This window comes from Pseudorasbora parva, chromosome 19, assembly GCF_024679245.1.
Source record: "Pseudorasbora parva isolate DD20220531a chromosome 19, ASM2467924v1, whole genome shotgun sequence".
NCBI lineage: Eukaryota > Metazoa > Chordata > Actinopteri > Cypriniformes > Gobionidae > Pseudorasbora > Pseudorasbora parva.
The window spans coordinates 19,003,511-19,025,040 of NC_090190.1; the positions used below are offsets into that span (position 1 = coordinate 19,003,511).

The 21,530-nt window shown below is 36.8% G+C and overlaps 1 protein-coding gene across 1 annotated transcript in view; it reads right to left on the reverse strand.

The window, feature by feature from the left end:
• ctdp1 (CTD (carboxy-terminal domain, RNA polymerase II, polypeptide A) phosphatase, subunit 1) overlaps positions 1-21,530 on the reverse strand; it is a 140,447-nt gene that overhangs the window by 36,136 nt on the left and 82,781 nt on the right. The window contains exon 12 of the mRNA XM_067425771.1: positions 15,306-15,514. Coding sequence (XP_067281872.1) covers positions 15,306-15,514 — 209 coding nt within the window. The remainder of the gene's footprint in view (positions 1-15,305; positions 15,515-21,530) is intronic.

Below are 21,530 nucleotides of genomic sequence, written 5' to 3' on the forward strand. Positions count from 1 at the left end.
GTGGAGGAAAGCAAATGAAAGGCGCTTCCTGCGGCTGGCCACTTTATACAGAGGTAAGAGAAAAAGAAAATGCCATCGCAACTTTTTTTTTAAAGATCTTCAGTTATCCTCAGAGATGTATTTATATAATCCCACACCAGCAATTCAATATTTATATTTTTCTTGCAATATTTTAAGCATTGAGCTTGCTGTGCCTGGTAAAGTATTTTCTATGCCATCACGTCTTTGCTGTCCTCCTCTCTACAGACTTCGTATTATTTCCATGCAAATTACATTTTGGGAATTTATTGGAATGCAGTTGTCCAGAACTGAGCGTGGCCAAGATTAAAAAAAAAAAAAAAAAAAAAAAAAAAAACATTTATGGCAGCTGACCAGTGCATCTCTACTCTAGAACCTCTAAGCTCTACAGGCATGAGGACAGTAATCATTCTAATTCTCTCTCTCTCTCTCTCTCTCTCTCTCTCTCTCTCTCTCTCTCTCTCTCTCTCTCTCTCTCTCTCTCTCTCTCTCTCTCTCTCTCTCATCTGCACTCTGATCCATCTGCCCAAAATGAGCTCAGGTTAATATTTTATATCAGAGCAGGAGCCACGGGATCTTCATTATATGCAACCTTCAGAGAGCAGTGCATGTTAATCTGCTGGCTCAGGAGTGTGCATGAAATGATCCGGAGGAAACTCAGATCCCGCTCAAACAAAGACTCTAATTTCTCATAATTTAAACTGAATTCCAGATTCCCATCCAAAAAAGCACAGAATTCCCAAATCATGGTAGATTAATTCGCATTGATTTTGCCAGAGGCAGTTTGCATGCCTGAGGAAGACAAAGTAGTTATGGAAAGAAAAAGAAGGAAAAAAAACGACAAGCTCTTCAGAGGTTTTGATCTTTGTCAGAGCCTGCAGGGTTTTGCCCTGTAGCATTTGCATCTGTCAGCATAAATGTACTACATGTTTCCCCAGAGACTATACCACAAGAAGCTGTGCTACAAACAATCACTACTCTTCACTTTGACAGGATGAATGTTTTGTTCTACCGTTAACCGGTCATTGTTATTTTCCTGAAAATTATAAAGATGTACACTTCTGTGTGGTTGGTATTTTTTTAGAAAGTCTCTTATGCACACCAAGGCTGCATTTATTTTATTTAAAATAAAGTAAGTAAAATATTGAAAGAATATTTGAATTTAAAAGAATGGTTTTATATTTATAAATATATAAATATTATAAAATGTAATTTTGTCCTATGATGGCACGTTTAATTAATCTATTTAATTAAAAATGGGGCTGAATTATCATTCTGACAATTAGACCACCTGATTTGATTAACAATATCACATTAATTAGTTTTCCCATAGGTTTTTTCCATTACTCATTCTCTCCGTGGGCTTTCATGGAGAGCTTTAAAACTTTATTTTCACTTCTAAATGCTATCAGGTTTATAGCTGAGAATCAGGAATCATTGACCGTATATTGCTCTGGGGACCATACCTTTTTAAAATGTAGAAACTGTTCTGATATCATCTGAACTCATAACTCAAATGACAAAAAATATAATTTAAAAATGATAAATGTATTTACCATTTGGTAAATGGAGATTTTCGTGTCCTAACTCATCCTAACTCAACCTTAGGATACCACAATGCTGTAAATGAAAAACAAACACACACCTCTGGGTATATTGCTCATTTCCTCTATTAATAATGGGTCTTGTTTGGTCAGATTACTCCAGTTCAGCTTGTACAAGTAAACAAGCCTTTTAATAAAAATGGAAACATTTATATTACCTTTCTGTGTCTAAGTGATATGCTAAACAGATCATCCGCCATAGGCCAGAGAACTGTTATTCCAGTGAAGGAGTAAGAAGCACGGGCCAAATTAACCCCAGCTTGAGTGTGATTTTGCTCTTGGCAGTTTTGTAAATTGGTTGTTGTCTTTCTCTCTTTTTTTACAGTAGAAGGAAGTTCTTTTGAAGTGAAGGACTACAATGCTGTTATCACGGCAGGGGTGGGAGGAAGAAGTCACACTCCTGTTTCATGTCCTTTATGGGCTTCAAGCTGAGGAGCTCGCCAGAGGTTTAATCGCATTAAACCATTACTCGACTGCAGAGAGCTACCATGCAGCCTGTTTTTGGCTCCCTACCAGTTATTTCACACAACAGTTTGTTTTTTATATATGTATATATTTCAGTGGTGTTTAAAGGTCCCATGGCATGGATTGTTTTATTATTTTATAATGTTTCTTGGGGTGTACTTATATTGTTAGTATGGTTTTTACATCCAAAAATGTCATTTAGAAATAAAAGGCATTTTTTTCTATACTGATATTAGCCCTCTGGCTTGAATGCTCTGTTTCAAGGGGTGTGTCTGCTGTGATACGTCAATGAAAACACCCACTGTTGTGATTGGCTGACATCTTGGCATTTGAAATGAGATTACGTGCGGTGGGGGCGTGGTTTAGCCAGGCGGCAGCAGGCAGCTGCAGCTGTCAGTCAAGAGAGAGACAGAGAGAGATGGAGCTGGGGAAAGATTGCTGCGAAAGTGTTATTGTACCGAGTTTTTGAGAGCACGAGTTTATTTTTTTTGTATCTGAGAGCTCTGAATAAACACGAGAGAACTTTGCAACGTTATTTCTCTCACAAATTGCTTTCACCACAGCAAGGCACACATGAATACAGTAAGAGCTTCTGTTGAGCATAATGAGCAGCGTCAATCAAACGGCAGTTTGGACGAGTGTGCACTGCAGATATAGAAGTGTGATATATAAGTGTGATAGACCGCTCCGAACATTATAAAGAGTTCTTTGATCGCTCTCTGTAGTTTAATCATTTAAATTAAAGATTTGTTTCATGCTGCAAACAGAAATGAGTGAAGTTGATGGTTTTAGTAACTGGCTTGATTCACTGATGCATCAAGACGGCCAGCGGCGGGACTGACAGTATTAAACGATTTAGAAAGAAAGTTTGTGTAAACTTAAATGATTGCCTACACATCAGAACTCACTGATCCCAGATCAGGCATTAATGAACACTGTTACTCACTGTTTGTGGCGGTGCTGTCAAATCCATACGTTAAAGCCTGTGCTGCTGACACCCACTGATAAACTGAATATCTCTACTATAATTTTCTGGGCGGGCAAAGCAGAGGAAGGGGCGGTAACCTTTCCTGGTATGACGTCATTACAGGAGAATTTAAGATCAGCTCGTCTGAGCTCTCGTTTTCACAAAGGCAGAGAAAGACAGGGATCGTGCAGTCAAGCGTGGTTTTTGGCTTGCTTTTCTCACAATCCTGCGAGCCGTTCTGTCTGATATTTTTCTTGGTCTTCCAGATCTTGCTTTAGCTTCCACTGTTCCTGATGACTGCCATTTCGTAATTACATTCCGAACAGAGGATATTGGCATCTGAAAACGCTTTGCTATCTTTTTAAAGCCTTCTCCTGCTTTGTGAGCGTCAACTATTTTCAGTTTCAGTTTTCTAGACAACTGCTTAGAAGAACCCATGGTTCTGATTGTTAGGGCAATGTCAGATGAGTCTGGGCATTTAAAACATTTAAGATTGACATCTCCTGGTCTTATCCAGACGATGATTGAGAACAATCCATGACACTGTCAGGTCTCAGCTTGCCAAAGGGGGCAGTACAAGGTATTAACTCTGCAGGGTGCCCAAACTTTTGCAGACACCATTTTTTTGTTTTCTGTTAAACAAAAAAATGGTGTAAATGATGGAAATAAAACTTTTTTAAAAATATAAGAATGTCTAATCTGTCATTTGATGCCTTTTGGAGATTTTTCTATCTTTTCTTGGCTTCTTTGTGCACATTAATAATTTTTTTTACTTGGGGTGTACAAACTTTCGATCACTGTGTGTGTGTATATATTCTTTAAAGTCCCACATCTTTGGAAGCAGAACTGGATGCAGTAAAAAAAAAACGAACTGGGGTCGAAAGTTCAACTCACGCAACCAACCACACCGCAATTACATCATTTTTGTTGTGCACACCTACACGTTAATGTAGACGCGGCAAGTATAAACCAGGCTTAAGGGTCTTACATTAACTATAAAGCAGCGTTACTCCAGGACACACATGCAGTGAATGGATTATAATGACTCCAGTCCAAACGATGATTAAAAAAAGACACAAAAAAGAGTGTTTTAATGTAGAGTAATTGGAGGTTTGCTTATGCATTGGGTAATAAAAGCGGCAGATTACAGGGGAGAAGATTAGACGGCTAATATACAATATGAGATTTCAAAGCACAACAACAGGGAGAATGTAATTAAAGAATCAGGGAGGACTTTGTCTAATCATGCTAATTAAGAAGCAAGCAAACTGGGACCTACAATCGCCATTTAAGCCGGATCTTTTATTGCCCTTCGGGTTTGTGAATGCGGGCAGGGTTTGAGGTGTGATCTCTGCTGTGTGGAGATCGTGGCAGACACACATTTAACTCTACAGAAGATGAAAATGCAGCATAAGTCAGCTAAATAAGTATTATCTGACCAGCTTTATCACCATTCTTCACAGAACTCAAAATGCTTGCAAACAACACAAACTTTGTTTACTTAACGCTTTACTTAAACTTTAGTTTAGTTACTTAAAATTTAATTATGACCAAAAACAATTTGTTTTATTATTATTATTATTATTATTATTATTAGATACCCTTATTTTCTTGTTGAATTGGTCATATCATTGTGGTAATGCTCATTTATTAAATATGATAATTCTGACATGACAAAAACAAACAAACAAAAAAAACGGAAGGATAAACAAAGTCTTGGGAAGAAACGTGTTCAAGGAACGTGATTTACTGACCTTGAATACTTCCCTCTACAGACAGACATCAAAATTATATTAGCTGCAGTAGATTACAGGGGTTGTCAGACAGCACAAGGATAAAATAAGAACCCAGTATGTGTTTAAATATCACAACAACACGAGTATGACAGTACTGGAGAGAGAGATGGGAAATGTTGTGCTAGTTTTTGCAGCTCTAGTTGTGCTTACATCAATGTAGTTTGCAGTTTCCGTATGTTGGGCCGTCGGTGAGAGAGATCACTCTGATTGGCTGTTCAGTTTATGAATGAATAAGTAAACGAGAATAAAAGTGAAAGTGATGAAATTGAGCAAAGAAGTCAAGACGGCACGGACAGAAGGCTGCTCTAATTTTACATAATCTTACCTGAGCATTGCATTGTGAAAATGTTAATAAAGCTTTAAATGTTAACAAAAAATGAGATGCCTGGAATGAAGAAACTGATCAATATGATTGATATTCAAAATGGCAATGATATTCAAAAGCAACCGCTGCTTTGTTAACGGTTTGCATATCTGCAGTCCTAGTTTTGGTTTCACTGTTTTTATTTGACAAATATAGATTATTGATACCTGCTGATATAGAGTTACTTCTGACTGCAGTTTTTTGGATCAGACGCAAGTGACACGAGGCAACAACTCGGTTATCTTATGACGTCAGGTTGTCACTGTCTTTATGCTCACCAATGCTGCATTTATTTGATCAAATTATGTCCTGTCATGGCAAAACTGAAAACATTTCTTATTATTATCAGTAATGAAAACAGTTGTGCTGCCTAATTTTTGTATGGCTTATTTGAGTTATTAATATTATGCAACATCATAAATGTCTTCACTGTCACTTTGGATCAAATTAATTAATTCATTGCGATGTTCCTGACAATTTTATTTTATTTTATGGGTGTACCGTTACTTTGGAATTTATTATAAAGGAGGACCATTATTTATTTTCTTTTAATCACATTTCAATAAAATTGTGAATTCAATAACACTGTAATATGTTACAGCATTTCTGCACCATGTTTCTTAAAGCTCTCATATGAAAAACAAAGTCAAGCTAAAAAAAAATTGACAATGGGTAGAATGCAATAAACAATAAAAATAAATCAAGGATATAAAAAAATAAAGACCACATGCCGTGTGATTACTGATTTTGCAGTTTATAGTACTTGACCTCAAAATATGACCAGAGTGAATGGTCAGCCTATGTAAATACAGCAGCTGTGTATTGTTTATCGATTAATTATGCTGTTCATGTCTCCGGCTGGTCATATATTAATGACCATCATACAGCATAAGCAGCGGCTTTGGTGCCCACACACTGATCAGCAGAGAGCCCTACAAATCAACAGTCAAACCTTTTTGACTCTCTACAGCCACCAATGACGTAAATCAAATCATCTCAACCGCACGGAACATCGAGTGGAGACTGATTGCAATTGCAGGAGATCTGGAGATGCAGAGGAGTGTGAAGGAGAGCGCAGAGGTGGATGCAATGAGTTATGCTTCATTCTTTCAAACATTGGCTGTTTCTCAATTCAAAGAACGGACTTACAGTATGTTCTTGTGGAGACCGGTCTTGCCAGTCTACCTTGAAAGAACGAACTCGGAAGGACGCAATAACACATCTTTTTTGAGAATTGGGATTCATTGAGATTTTGTTGCTCAACTGAGCGTCCGAGGGCATTATATCAGCAGCCAATACAACATCACGAACAAATGTCATAAATCCTTTATTTAAATTTTACAGTGTGTATTTGTGAAAATGGGTTTGTATATTTAATGTTCCTTATACTTTTTTAATGTTAAAGGTGCTGTATCTAGGAATGGCAGCTATTGGGTTAAATTGGTACTGCAGTCCCAATTCAAAATATTATTTGACCCGCTCCCTACTCTTCAGCTCACGCAGGTTGCCAGATAGAGGACTCGCAACAGGAACGGGCGCAATTCACAATGGAAGGTTAGGAGACTTACACACTAACACACACTTACACACACGTAAGATGATGAGTTGATTTAGCAACATTTAAATGTGCTTTTTTTATAGATGTGTGTCGAGGCTTTTTAGGTCAGGTAGAATCTGCGACCAATGACCCAGTTTGTTTGTTTCCATGACAGCAATACGCTGTGTTTTCCACCGACTGGCAACCTGTGGTGTCTAAATACTATTAGATAAATTGTCAATGTGGTTTATCAGACAGACAAAAACGAAAACATACATTCTGAAACGGAGCGGACATTTCAAAGTAAAATAACTGGCAAGTAAAACAACGAGTAAAATAACTTGTTTCTCACTTTTTCTGAGAAAGGAGTATGTAAACTCAGCATGTTTGTATCTCAGCATGTAAATATCTGCAAACATATAGTATTTTTATGCTTTAATACAGTCAAAAACTTGCATACAGCACCTTTAAGATTCTTTCTAATATGCCAATAAAAATGCTGCAGGCAACTCCAGGTCTTTTTCAAATAATGCAAAACAAATGTTTACTTTCACTGGCAGTTCAATATTTGCAAGCTTGCAGAGTTTCTTAAGTGAGACGAGAAGTTTAAATCTTACATGTTACCGTAAGTTGACCGCCCACGTTTTCTGGGATTTCTCATAAGTCTGCATTAGATAAAAAAAAATATACAAATTTTCCTACAAACAACTAAAAAACCCAAAACGAAAATCTTATCACAGGAACACAAATTCTAAAAATAAATAATTCATAAACAGGATTTAATTATCTCCAAAAGTGCCACTTATCTTAGCAAGAAAAGGTGCTATTTACGGAAGCTAACCTTTGGCCGCCAGGCAGAGGAATTGGTCTCAGGTGGGTTCTGTGTTTGAGATAAGCTGTTTCGCCCATCTCTATTATTCAAAGCCTGCTGTTGCCAGTGGCTATTCTTCCATAATCACGGAGCATTTTCTCTGCCAGCAAAACAATAGCTTGAGTCGAAACTGGTGGGCCATTCAGAGGGACAACAGGAGGAGTGATGTGACCATTGTATGACCTTATCTGCATTTGGCAGTAAATACAGTTTTTGCTCAACATGGCAAAGGCCACTTCATAACTGTGATACACCAGACAGACAGGTGTTATCACTCCATCAATATGAAGCTAGACGATTACCTCTGTAACTATCAGAGAAAAACGCGTGCTTGAATTTTGCCACCGTAAATCATGAAGGTGCATAACACACAAAAGAAACACAAGATCCAAAGACAGACACGACCATGACTGAAATATGAAAGCTGTGATAGAGGATATAAATTTAGCTAGATTTTTCACTTTAAATGTATGAAAACAAGTAATATGAACATTATATGTTATGTTCCGACATGAGGGTTACAAAATTACATCACTATTGTTTTTGGGGGAATTTCCCTTTAAAGTCTGTCCTCTTTTTTATGAGATGTAAAAAAAGTATGTCACCAGTGTAAGTGAAATTTTAGCTCAAAATACCCCAAAGATCATTTTTACAGCATATTAAAATTGTAAATTTTTTAGGTGCAAGGAAAACGTGCCATTTTTGTGTCTCTTTAAATGCAAATGAGCTGGTGATGGCCCCCTTTCCAGAAGAGGACAGAGCTTTTAGAGGTCATGCTCCGGTATTTCTCTCTCATGAACTGAAAATGTCAGACACTGTAAGCTGTGTTCGGCCTTGTATATTCGAACCGGTGTAAGAAAACGATGGATACATTTAAGTGGTGACAACAGGCAACAGGGACGTTTCTGAATAATAATTGATGAATTGATGTAGCTGTTGTGTTTAACTATCTTTAAGTCATTGATTAGCATGTTATCATGATAATCTATAAATTGGGAACTGTTGTATAATGCCTACAGAGCTAGAAAATATATGCTACATGGACATAGAACAGAAATATATTATACATTTACTACATTATACTAAAATGTATTTATCAAAGCGGTAATAATAATATTTTTCTAAGGAATATCATACAACCAAGAATTTTATTTCATCCACGTTTTAAACATAGTTGTGAAGCTTTTTACTTGACAAAAAAATACAAATGCAACGTTTTGTTGCAAATTAATGGTTATGTTTTAATTTGATTACATTTTAAAAGATTGACTGAATGGTTAAAGTTTATATAAATCAGTACTAAATCATACAACAGAATAAAAATACAGAATTTAGGGAAAATTAAATAAATACATTTAATTAAAAGATAACTACTCTGTGGTGTGGACTTTATTTGTGAACAAACAAGCTGTTTATATTCATTCTTCAGTCTAGCAAATATACCAAATACATACAATAAAGCAATGGTAAATGAATATGTGAAAATATTGTGATGATATTTTTGTCCATATCGCCCAAGCCCCTATACTACAATAAGAACATTGTGAGTTGAACTGGAACTGAATTGCTAGTTATTTTCTGAAATGCTTTTTTTTCCTCCTAAGCTGGCAGTATACCAGTGTGCAATTTATTTTTAACAAAAAAAGTGCTGTTCCCTCCATTCATTGAATGTGAAAAAATGTGGTTGCTTCATAGAGGGAAATATTTAAAATTAAAAGAAAAGAAAAGTAAATGAAATTTCTCCATCACAAAGCAACTAACGTAGAGTTCAGATACAGAGCGTTTCCATGGCATCAAATCCTGCTATAGCGACCATTTCCTGCCAATTTTAAAATGGGAGGACAGAACTACTCAAGGTACATTTAGTTATTAGAGTACTTACTAGAACACTGTGGTCTGACAAACTTTATGGCTCCCAAGTGAAACTAAAGGCAATTAAAAGGATAGTCAACCCAAAAATATATTCCAAATATCTTCTTTTGTGTTCAGCAGAACAAAGAAAAGAAACTCATACAGGTTTGGAACAACTTGAGGGTGAGTAAATGATGACAGAATTTTCCTTTTTTGGGTGAACTATAACTATTGAACTATCCCTTTAAAGCAGCACTAGGTAACTTTTCAACCTTCATAATATATTTTTTAAGACTCTTGTGATGATAAATCGACTTACAATAGGTTGAATGACACGTCTGCCATAGCCTGATGGGGTCTGTATCGTTTTTAATCGTACTTTTAAACTTCGGGTTTCGGGTAGTAACCCGAGAACAAAAAGAACTACAAAATGTGACAGCTTTACGGCATATACGTCACTTCCACCGACACCCACACTTCCTTAAATTCGTACTGCGAGCCCAACTTTGTTCGTCGGATAATATAATCATGTCCGAAGCAGCAGAGACAAATAAGAAAGAAAAGGTTTTGTTGGAGGAAAGCAATAAGAGGAAACGAAAAAATGATGGGATTAAAGGCAGGACGAGGATCAACACTGGACCAGCGTTTGCTCGTTGGCGTGAGCTGAAGGAGGCGTGCCCGACCGATGCTGTCATGCTTGTAATACGGTGATTACCTACCACTCAAACATTGAACTGAAGTATCATATAGATTCTGTAAAACGGTAACCATAGACTACTATAATGACGCTGGCTTGTAAACGTGAGCATCGTGATTATTTGGCGTTTGAAAAAAATAAAACCCATGAAATTATATTCATATGACATGCTGAAACATATGTCACTGACTGTAACGTTACCTGGGATGAAGACATTTCACACGCGACGCCAGAAGAACTCTGAACTCCTCTTGCAATGTTCAGGGGAACTGTTGGTGCTGCACCAACCCGCGGCGCCACTTTTATGAAGTTATTTGGCCCGCACCGCACCACTGTATATATTTTTACAACTCGCCCCGCACCCACAACCATTAAATAGACATACGGGGTCCGCTGGTTATGAGACGACCCGCGCATTACTAGTTCAGGGCTATCAGGGTTGTCATGTCAACATATGTAGTGGAAAGAGTTGCTGTCATTCAGCCTTTCATTTCCATACTAATGAACAGACATGTTACACATTTGTACATCAGGATGTGCTGATCAGTTAATGATATTATATATATATATATATATATATATATATATATATATATATATATATATATATATATATATATATAAATAATCTTTATACATTATTTGTCACTTTAAATCAGGGCCAAGACCCTCCACCCAGACCCAAAAAATTGCTAGGGTGTTTAATATGACTGAAAAATAACTTGAGTGGATTAGTTGTGGTGAGAAAGAAATCCAAAGGTGATACACTGACAAAACAAGCTGTATCATAATTCATACTGGGAATCTGACTCACATTATATGTAGCTGTTGAAAACCAAAAAGCATCTCATCTAATCAAAATACTGTCTAATTACTCTAACTATATATACAGACAATGAGCGGACAGTTTTACACACGTGATTTGTGTATCAAAATGTATTTGTGAAAGCAAACTGATCCAAGAAGAAAATTAACAACAATTTAATGCGTTGTTTCGGAACAAACAAACTGATTTTTTTGTATGCTTTAGTTACAAACTTTCTCTCAGCTTCCCTACACTTATATTTTAAGTGATTCATATTCCCAAAAAGAGACAACACTAAATAAATCAAGTTAAATATTAATTTGACTGATTGCATTTATTATTATTATCTAATTGATATAACAATTATATCTTTACCGATATTTAGGGATGTCAATCGATTAAAATATTTAATCGCAATTAATCACGTTTGTCATGAGATAACTCGTGATTAATCGCAACTTAGTTGCACATTTTTATCAGTAGTAAATGTATCTTTAATTATAGGTGGGGTAAGTCTTATTTCAAAACCGTTTTAGAAAAAGGACACGGGCCGAGTGGAATAACAAACTTGTAGCCAATCAGCAGGTAAGGGGCGTGTCTACTATTGATGGTGGGAAGAGCGCTTGCTCTCGCTCTGTGCACGTCGCTATTCAAACCAAACGAGTCACACATGACGGAAATTAGCCGAGAACTAGCCTAATATATGCTGCTTGACTATGCTTGTGTGTCATGTTCGCTTGTTTGTCCATTTGCAATCATATTGTGTTTCACTTCAGTGATGATAAAGACCCGTTCATTTCCACTCCGTATGGAGCGTCTAAATCTCATCAGTGTGTGCTTCAAGCATCAGCTCACACAATGTCTCCGACAAGTAAGATACTATACTCCTAATATATGTTTGCTTACTCTTTTCATGATCTATATAACCCTTATCCAGTCATAATTGTAATATGTCGTTAGTTGGACTGTCGGCTCGTGTTCTATGGAGTTGTTCATGAGAACAGTGTGTGATTTTGTGATTGCTATCTCTAATCTTGTCATAATTGTAATATGTTTGTTAGTTGGACTGTCGTGCTCGTGTACTATCGAGTTGTTCACAAGAACGGTTTGTGTTTTTAAGGGATGACTTTTTCATTGAATATTCGACCTGGATTAGATACACAGAGATTCTGCCATAGCCGTTGATGCCTCTGGGTTACTTATGTGTGGGGCGGCGCTATCAAAATAGGGGCGAGAACCTTTTGGGGGTAGGGGCGTGTTTGTTTTGGTGATTTGAAATATCAACAACAGTTACCAGATAGCACTTACCCCACCTTTAAGTTTAATTTAAGTTAATACACTCTAATCAACATGGTATGGACAAATATGCATGCTTTATGTAAATGTACGTTTATTATTAGTAAAACCATACTTATTCAATAATAATCAATAATACAGCATGAAGACTAGACATGTATCAAACGTCATAGATGTTTTTCAAAGAACTAGTTCATGTCTCTTAAGCCTAAGCTTAAAAATTCTCAATAAGCAGTGATTTCTCTTTATTTATGATTTAAAGAATATAAATAAAGTAAGATTTTACACTAGCAGTTTAATACATAACAGGGCACAGTTCGTATGAAAAAGAGCACCAGTACCACACTATACCTGGAGGAGGTCCATATTCCATGAGTAGAAATATAGTGTGGCCCCTTTAAGAGATGCGCGTTCCCTATTGAACTGCCGGTATTTTATATGTGTGTATGTGCCTAACTGTGCCGTGATTGCATTCACATGCACGTTCTTAAGCCAATTATGCCTAATAAGCCAACATGGTCATGTAAACACGGTAACCCGTTTTCTTTTAACGGAGTAAGGTCATGAACGGCTTAAGCATAAACCGGTCGGAACAGTGTATTTGCGCATCGCGCTCAGTGTAAAAACACACTTTTCTTTCGACCTGGGGCCGGATTCACAAAAGATTTCTTAAGAAAAAAGTTACGAAAATTCTTAAGATAAATTCTAAGAAGTTCGTAAGAATGTTCCTAAGTGCATTTCTTAAAAAGATATTAAGAAGTTCTCAAATATTTTCTTAAGAACATCTTAATTTTTTACTTAAGAAGAATTTTTTTTTTGTTATTTGGTGTTATTTTATTGAAAGGTATTACCTAAGACTCGCTGAATTAAAAACACCTCAAAGCCCATCTTTTTGCACTTCCAGGAGATGACTAGATATAAGTGTGCAGCCTATTTTTTTTTATTGTTGTGTTTTTAATGTGCCGTGTCGGTAAAATCTGTATTTTATAAGAGCCTTGCCGTTTATCAAGAACGCTGCTCGGGTACCAAAGATCGGCCGTTAGATATATACAAGATGAATCATACCTCAGAGACATCCGAGCCTGTGGCAGACGTCAGAAGAACTGGCCGAGGTAAGACTGCTCTCGGCGGGTTAATGAGCGCTGAACACCCGCTGATCGGCTGGATCTCACAACTCCGAAAACGCCAGATACGATTGTCAAATAGACGCTCTCTTTATTAACAAACCACAGATTTAATCTTTAAACAAGTACATTCTTGCCTGACAAAAATTCTTTAAACTACTGTTTGTGAAACAATAACAGTAGTATTTTTAAATTTTAAATTACGTGGAGATTCTCGTCCGCTATTGTCTTGCTGGTTGGTGCGAGCTTTGCTGGTTTTATACTCATCCATATAGTAGGCTACTATTAGTTATAAATATTATATTTAGCTGTTATGTTGTAATGCTTAATATTTGAAACAACCCAACACATTTGTTAAACATCTTACATTTGGGTATTTAAGATAGTTTGGAGGTTAAATTTAAGAAGTTATTTACAATGATTTTTAAGAACATTCTTTTCATGAATATGAATACTTCTTACATTTTATCTTAAGAACAATCATAAGAAAAAAGATAAGAACATTTTTAATTAAAGTTTTTTGGAATACAAAATATTCTTATATTTTTTCTATAACTGCACTTGCTTCAGAGTAATATTAATGTAAACCTTTTCTTTCCCTATTAATGTTTGCTGCTGCATATTTTAAGTCTATGGTTTATCTCAATTTCTCCAACTACGGACTAGGCCACGGATCAAACAGAAAATGCCAGCTGCGTTAAATCGCGTGTTAATAAATTTAGTGGCGTTAATTAACATTTAATTAATTTTGACAGCCCTACTGATAATTCTTTTGGCAAAGATAATTGTGATGAGTCATGCAAAATGCAAAATCTTGGACAGATTGACAAACGAGACAGCAAAATTGATTACTGTAGGCCAAAACAAGCTAATGTTCAATGACAATTGGAAGAAACCCTAATAAAAAACGTGCCGCAGACTAAACCGTACATTGCAAACATTTGATGCCAAAACCCGGCAAACTCTCTCAAAAATCTTCTAAAAGTTCTTCCTCATAACAGTTTTTTTTAACCTGTTCAACCTGACTTCAGAAGAAGGAAAAATTACAACTCAATTACAACTTCACCATTTTCACTGAGGTGTTTCAACTAGATAAAATTACAGAAAATTGTGAAATGGTAAAAAAGGAAGAACATGAGGAAAACTCAGTTGATAAAACCAGGTTCTTCCGAGAAGCTGTAATCACTGGATGCAGGTCCACCTGGAGCCAAACAGATAGTCTGAAACACTCAAATAACTTATTTTTCTCCTTCCCTCATCTCATTGTTCACCTCCTAACGATTACGCTACTGCATTCATTCAGTTGACACAGGCGGTAGATACAGCGCTGTGGGCTCTGAGTCACGGCTAATGACTGCTGGAGAGCAAAGAAACTAGATAAAGTAGGACAGGTCTAATATTCCAGTGGGAAAATTGGTTACAGTACGAGTCATATGATAAAAGACTAGCATGCTTTCCTGTACGTATAACTGCTCCAGACAAGAGCGGGCCACCCCAGAAAGCAGCTCCTCATACATGCTGGTCTGACAACGTCCTACTGACTACATCAATGTCACGCAGAAGTTTGGGCAGCGGGTGGGGCATTTGTGCTTGGACAGGATGTAAGGGAACGTGACCCCACCTTCTGCCAGATCTCTGCTTCCAGACATTGCCATGGCAACTGCCAGTGTTATTTACCGAAGACAGTGGCAGTTTCAGGAGTACAAGGGCCTGCTGGAAATTGGGCACAGCTGCGTGTTGCTAATCAACTCTCACACCACTGTAGCAAGAGGTTAAAAGCTTAATTAACTTAATACTTAATAATAAAATGCTTAAAAATAATGCTTTTATACAGCATGCTATAATAAAATTCATCATTCGAGTTTCAACAAAATTCTAATTTTCCTTTACTAGCACTGGAGATTTAATACCTGTACGTGTTCCCTGTTACACAGACGTCTTCTCTGGTTGATGTTTGGGTGGTTTCCTCAACAACAGCGGCCAGTGGAGAGACCTGATTTGATGCGGGGGCCTTATGCTTGCTCGTGTGGGGCCTCTCTTCCTCCTCTGCCTCCATCCTGTCCTCTTTCCCCTTTCCATCGCTTTCATTATCACTCTCTTCCCCAAGGATGTCATCCACCTGCCCAAAAGAGGAGTTCAACCTACAATTAACTTTACTGTTGTCCCAAAAGTTTGCTTTGCTTAGACAAATGAAGGTAAAATTAAGAAATGTTTATTACTACTTATGTAATTCACAGAAATTAATGTTATATTATTTCATTTAAAAAATAATCACATTTCTAAGGTCAAAAATTAAAGCGAACAGCCTAGGAGGTCTATTCTTGAACTGTAACCCATAGGCTCTGAACACAAAAGGCTTTTGTTTTAAATGTAAATGTGGGATTTAATGAGTTAATGTATATATTAGAAAGTGTAGCGGTCTTTTTGAACCAATATGAATTATGTATTGAATTGGTATGAATTGTCGAAATTAAATTTGTCATGATATGACCCCTTTAACGTGTATGAATGTTAGCACTCAAGTGTTTAGCCTCGGTTTGAGCTTTCACTGATACATGTTAATGCTTTTATAAAGGCAGACCAGAGGGGTTCAGATCACCCCAATTATTCTTAGCAAGAGTTGTTAGACAGGCACTGGCAAAAATGATCAGCAACTTTACATACGACTAGCCCAGTGTAATTGCTCTCCTTCTCTTGGGAATAGCAATCACACACACCATTTTCCCGCTTCCACTTATTATTATAGTGAATGGAGCATCTGAAAAAGCCTGCTGGAATATGCCAGAGGCATGTACACAGGTTATAAATGAGCTCTAGGAAGGGTGCTTAAAAAATAGACCCACAGAACTTTTTCCAGTTTAATCTGGCAGATAAGCATAATGAGGGGGGAAACATTTAATTAAAAGTAGAGTGTTTGTGAGCAGTGTTATCTAGAAGCATCATAGTAGATGGAACAATCCCCAGGCACCCATGAGATGCAATTATGAACGGCACTATACCAAATCTATGAAGTGAATTAAAGTCATACTTTACAGCAAGTTCTAATGCTAAAGTCATTAACTCTGCCATCAGACCAAAGGTCAAGAGCAGGATTATTGCAACGTTCACTAATACTTGATATGATCAATTCTAATAACTAATAGCTTATACAAATTACAGCTATAGTGTATTAATAATTAGTTAAGTAGATAATTGTGTCTCAAATGCCTGGTATAAACTGGTATAAATCTCTTTTTTGTTTTGGTTTTCAAGTCAACACAAAATGTTTTTTGCCACAAATTTTTATTTGTGTGACAAAAAACAACTTGTATTATTTATATTACTTATATTAGTGACACTGCTCATATTCCGAGGAGACTTTTTGACCAGGACATGGAGATTAAAGGTCAAAGTCACTCTCAGGAGCATCCAAACTTTAATGTTTCTTTTAAAATATATTGTAATAAGCGGTAAATGCTAATAACATTATATAAATGTTAACTAGCATTAAAATGACTGAATAACCCATTAGCACAAAATTAAAAAACCCTGTATCATCTACAACAACCAGTACTTAAACTGGCTATTGGTTTACATTATTTATCCCACGAGAAGCATCATGTGAATGTGCACCAACAAATCATGCATAATTAGAGCAGACATTAGCATAATAAGAACAGCAATTCAGAAAATAAAAAGGCTCAATTTTGATTCGATGTTGAATTAACTTCCTACGATCACTGTAAAACCTAAACTTAGCTCATAATATACAATATCCCAGCAGACAAACACATTCAAAAGAGATTTCTAAATGATTTTCTTCACTATGGGTGTATGGGTTGTAGTATTTGATGATAATGTTCCATTAAAAAAACTGAAATACTGATATAATGTTAATGCTACACAACACAAATGATTGTGTAAATAATCTAGCACCATTAACTATCTGGCTGACACTCTAAAGTAAAAGATGACGGAATAACACCTTAACTGAAAAAATAATATATATACAGTATATTACTACTGCCGGATAACATGTAATAAAAATCTGATATTGTGACGACCCTACTTCTGACTAATAATTAATACACAAATCGACCACAGTCCACATTTTCTAAAAACAAAAAAGCTTCCAAATAAATCAAAAGCCAAAGAACAAATGGAATCATATAATAGATCAGCATAATGCACAGGCATAAATAAATAAGTGAGGAAAGTGATATGGGCAAACAGATGGAGCAAAGAGAAAGGCAATTCCCCAAAAGCCCTGTCACACAGATGCACAATCATTAGCTTGTTAACATCGAATTTTGCCGGCTTCACCACGGCATGAAATGTGGTATAAATGCACTGCAGTTCCCTCTGAAGGGCACTAGGGCAGTTGGTTTCTCATTATCGAGGTCTAAATTACTAATCTGAGAATTACATTTGTGCCAACACATTATGGACTTAAACATACAACCAGCATTAGTCATAAAAAGCAAATGTTACATGGAAGTTTGTGATTTGAACATTGGCTCAAGGGTTGACAGGCTGCCATTACCAGTGCATATTTAGGTGAGGCAGCCACATATGTGGGGGGAATTTTATTAAAATGTTTCATCACTGTATAATTACACAACGATGCATGACTCTATAAAGATTAAGGTCATAGCCTGCCAGAAAACCTTATTATACAAATACAAACAAATCTTTCAGTTGCAAATGCTTCCACCTTCGTTTTGTTGGAACATTATATGACTTTGCAGACTGCGGTAAGCTATGGTCTACATAAATAGGAGTACAAAAAAACCCAGACAGCATATGAGAGAACATCTTTTATGACAGAAACACAGTGTCAGGAAGGTAGTAGCTTCAACCTTTGGGGCCGCAGACATTTATCAGTCAAAGTAACTGGGAATCAGTATTACATTCTTGCTAGGAAGCCTTATATGTTGGCCATACAAGAATACAATCAAAGCCTTTCACTTCATATGTGCCACAAAACAAAACGCATAAGCGTCATTCACAAGTCAATAAAAGCAGAGACTCACCAAGTCAATGAAATCTCCCAAATTCGCTGACAGGCAGAGAGATATTGGGGAAGCGGTGGCATGTGTTCGACAAGGGAGCTTTTTTAATATTTCTAAATTTACTTTCAGACACTAGACTTTTAGTGCAATCAAACGCAGATCTGTTAAGTTAAAAACCTTACTTATATTACATGTCATCTCCACCTTGAATTTGTACTTTGATAAAATGTTCTTAAAGTGATGGAACAACAATGATAATCTTGTTCTTGGAATGAGAAGACAAAAAAGATAAGCTCACATTAATGCCATCAAGTCATAATTTACAGTGGGAAAGGTTATTAATTACAAAAATTTGACTCAATGATCCCAATTATAGGGTGATAGGCTTGCACAAATCAAACTAAATCAATCAAAAATAGGTGAAGCTCAGTTCTAAAAGTCTGGATTGTTTGTAATTTAAAAAAAGAGAAAATTTTGGCACACTTGGAAATGCCAAATTTGTTCAAAACAATCACATTTTAATTACAATTACAAATCACTTCATAATTATGACATCCACATGTTTGTATGCATGAACTTCCCAGAAGGATGTCAACATCTTTTAATTATACTAATGTGACAAGAACAGGAAGCTCTCCAGCACACTGTGGGTTTCTCTCTCTCATTCTCAGCTCAGCAAGGACTGATATATATAAAAAAGTAATTCAATTACATGTCTCATCACTCTTGCTGGGTAAATGCATTACATGCTGTCTGCGACTGTCTAACTGCAGCTGCTTAAGAGGGCCACCAGAATCACTACAGCTCAATGCAGACACACGGCTGGAGAAAAGTGTATATGGTTGAAGATCGGTGCTGTGCTAGCTACCGATGTCAAACTCAAAGGCTTTGCTCAGAAAAAAATTAAGCAAATATAAGAAATAGCCCAACAATTAGAACATTTGCTGCATGTCAAGCTGTGACCTTCAGCCAAGTGTGACGTGGAGGGGATGAGCCAAATCCAAATCTAATTTCATGGTTCTCAGCTGGAAAAGGGACTGAGGACTGGGAGACGGAGATGGTTTGGTTATGTTCACGAGTAAGGGCTTTACTTAACTTTATTGCTTTATCTTGTTTGATTCATCTTTTTAAATGCTCTCATCCTCACACAGTCTGATCTTAACCCCATTTTAAAGAAAGTAACTTCTACCGATAAGGCCGATTGTTATAAGGGCAGGTCGGGGAATAACATTGATAGGCAGATCAGTGCGGCGTTGTCAGTATGTAGAAGATAAAGAGGGAGATAAGACTGATGGCAAAGCTGTCAATTTACCATTTAATGTGACACTTGTTGTCAAACTTTGGGTAGTGACTGAAAGAACAAGGCTCACCAAAGGTCGTCTGGACTAGGACACAAGGTGCAGAGATTGGACAGGCAGGAGGGACTTGGAGAAGAATTGCCACTTCTCTGTGTCAAAAGTAGCCAGTTGATGCGGTTCAGGCATCTGGGAGGAATGACTTCTGGTTGGCTTTTGGAGGAGGTGTGTCAGTCCTGTCCAACTGGGAACAGACCCCAGGGCAAAACCAGCATGAGAGGTAGCCTGGAAAAATCTCGGGAACCCCAAATAGAAGCTGGATGGAGTTGCAGGGGTTGCCACCATGAAGTTGCTGCCACCATGGCCGGGTCCCAGACAAGCAGCAGATGGATGGATGGATGGATGGATGGATAAATGAATGAATGAATGAATGAATGAATGAATGAATGAATGAATGAATGAATGAATGAATGAATGAATGAATGAATGAATGAATGAATGAATGAATGAATGAATGAATGAAGAGGTGTGGTGTTTGTGTAGGAAATCCAGGTTGGCAAGAGAGCACATCTTCAAATTTCTAAAACTAGTTTGGAAGACTTGTGCATGAGTACACTCACTTCTATATGCACATATATTGCAGAAAACAAATTAGTGAAGACGTTTCTTTGCCTGGTGCATGAGGGCATAAAGGCTTAAAATGAATGCGGTGCAAAGCGTCAATTGGGGGGCATGCAGATTTGCCTGCCAAAGCCTTGTGTCCATGACACCCTCACTAATTTGCAATGGAACTTTTTGTAATATGGCAGCTGTCTGGTTAAAAACATGAAGGCTGACTGGAAGAGCTTCACAAAGTGCCGAAGGAGAGGAAAAAGCATTTGGACATGTTACATTATTCATAACCTATAAGGCAAAAGATATTGCATGAATTCAGTAATGCTATGTAAAGTTCTCCAACACCGAATGTTAAAAGTCACCTCAAGGCTGCAGACGAGCTGACTTACTGTACAGCCCATCACAGTACAGATGAATTATTTATTTTAGCTCCAGTGAAATATACAGCACAGATTTTGTAATATCTCAGAAGGTTCCTTCGACGTCACACAACAGTTTCTCACAGTATAAGACCCAGAGCTTGAAAGGAGAGGGAATATGATGGAGCTCCTGCTACATTGAAATCTATGAAATGTAATGAGTCTTATATGCAGCATTTATTTTTATCACAATCAATCTAAGATAATAACAGTCTCCTTAAGAACAAATGCAAAGAATAAATATTTTTTTTGAGAAGGAAATATATTTAATTAACTATTTAATTAACATATTAACAATGCACTAACAATATTTTTAGTTTTTGTTTCAAATATTCATAGTCAGGCATTGAAAGCTAAACTGAAAAGTAAACTGAAACTAGCGGGTTAATTAACTCAACCAAATACATTCATCACAAATACCCACAACATAAAGAACTTGCATCTACATGTACATAAAAGGACTCAAATGCACAAGTGATCATAACTAAATGGCCAGTCTGAATATGTAGGTCACTAAAACACATAGAAGATATTACAAATATGTTTTGTTATTAAAATTCTTTCATTCATATATATTCCCTGTTTCATGGATGGGTTTCAGCATTCAGCACATTCACTAAAACACAACATATTTATTGCAATATTACCAATAGAAAAGCACAGAGAAGGTCATCTATTATTTTATCAGTTTTCCCTGTGAAAGAACACACAACGAGACAAGGTCGACGAAAAGTGCACTACACTCTCTGAGAGCACAATCAACCTTGGTACCCATTCAGTGGCATGGAATTGGAAATATATGAGGCAGTACAGGT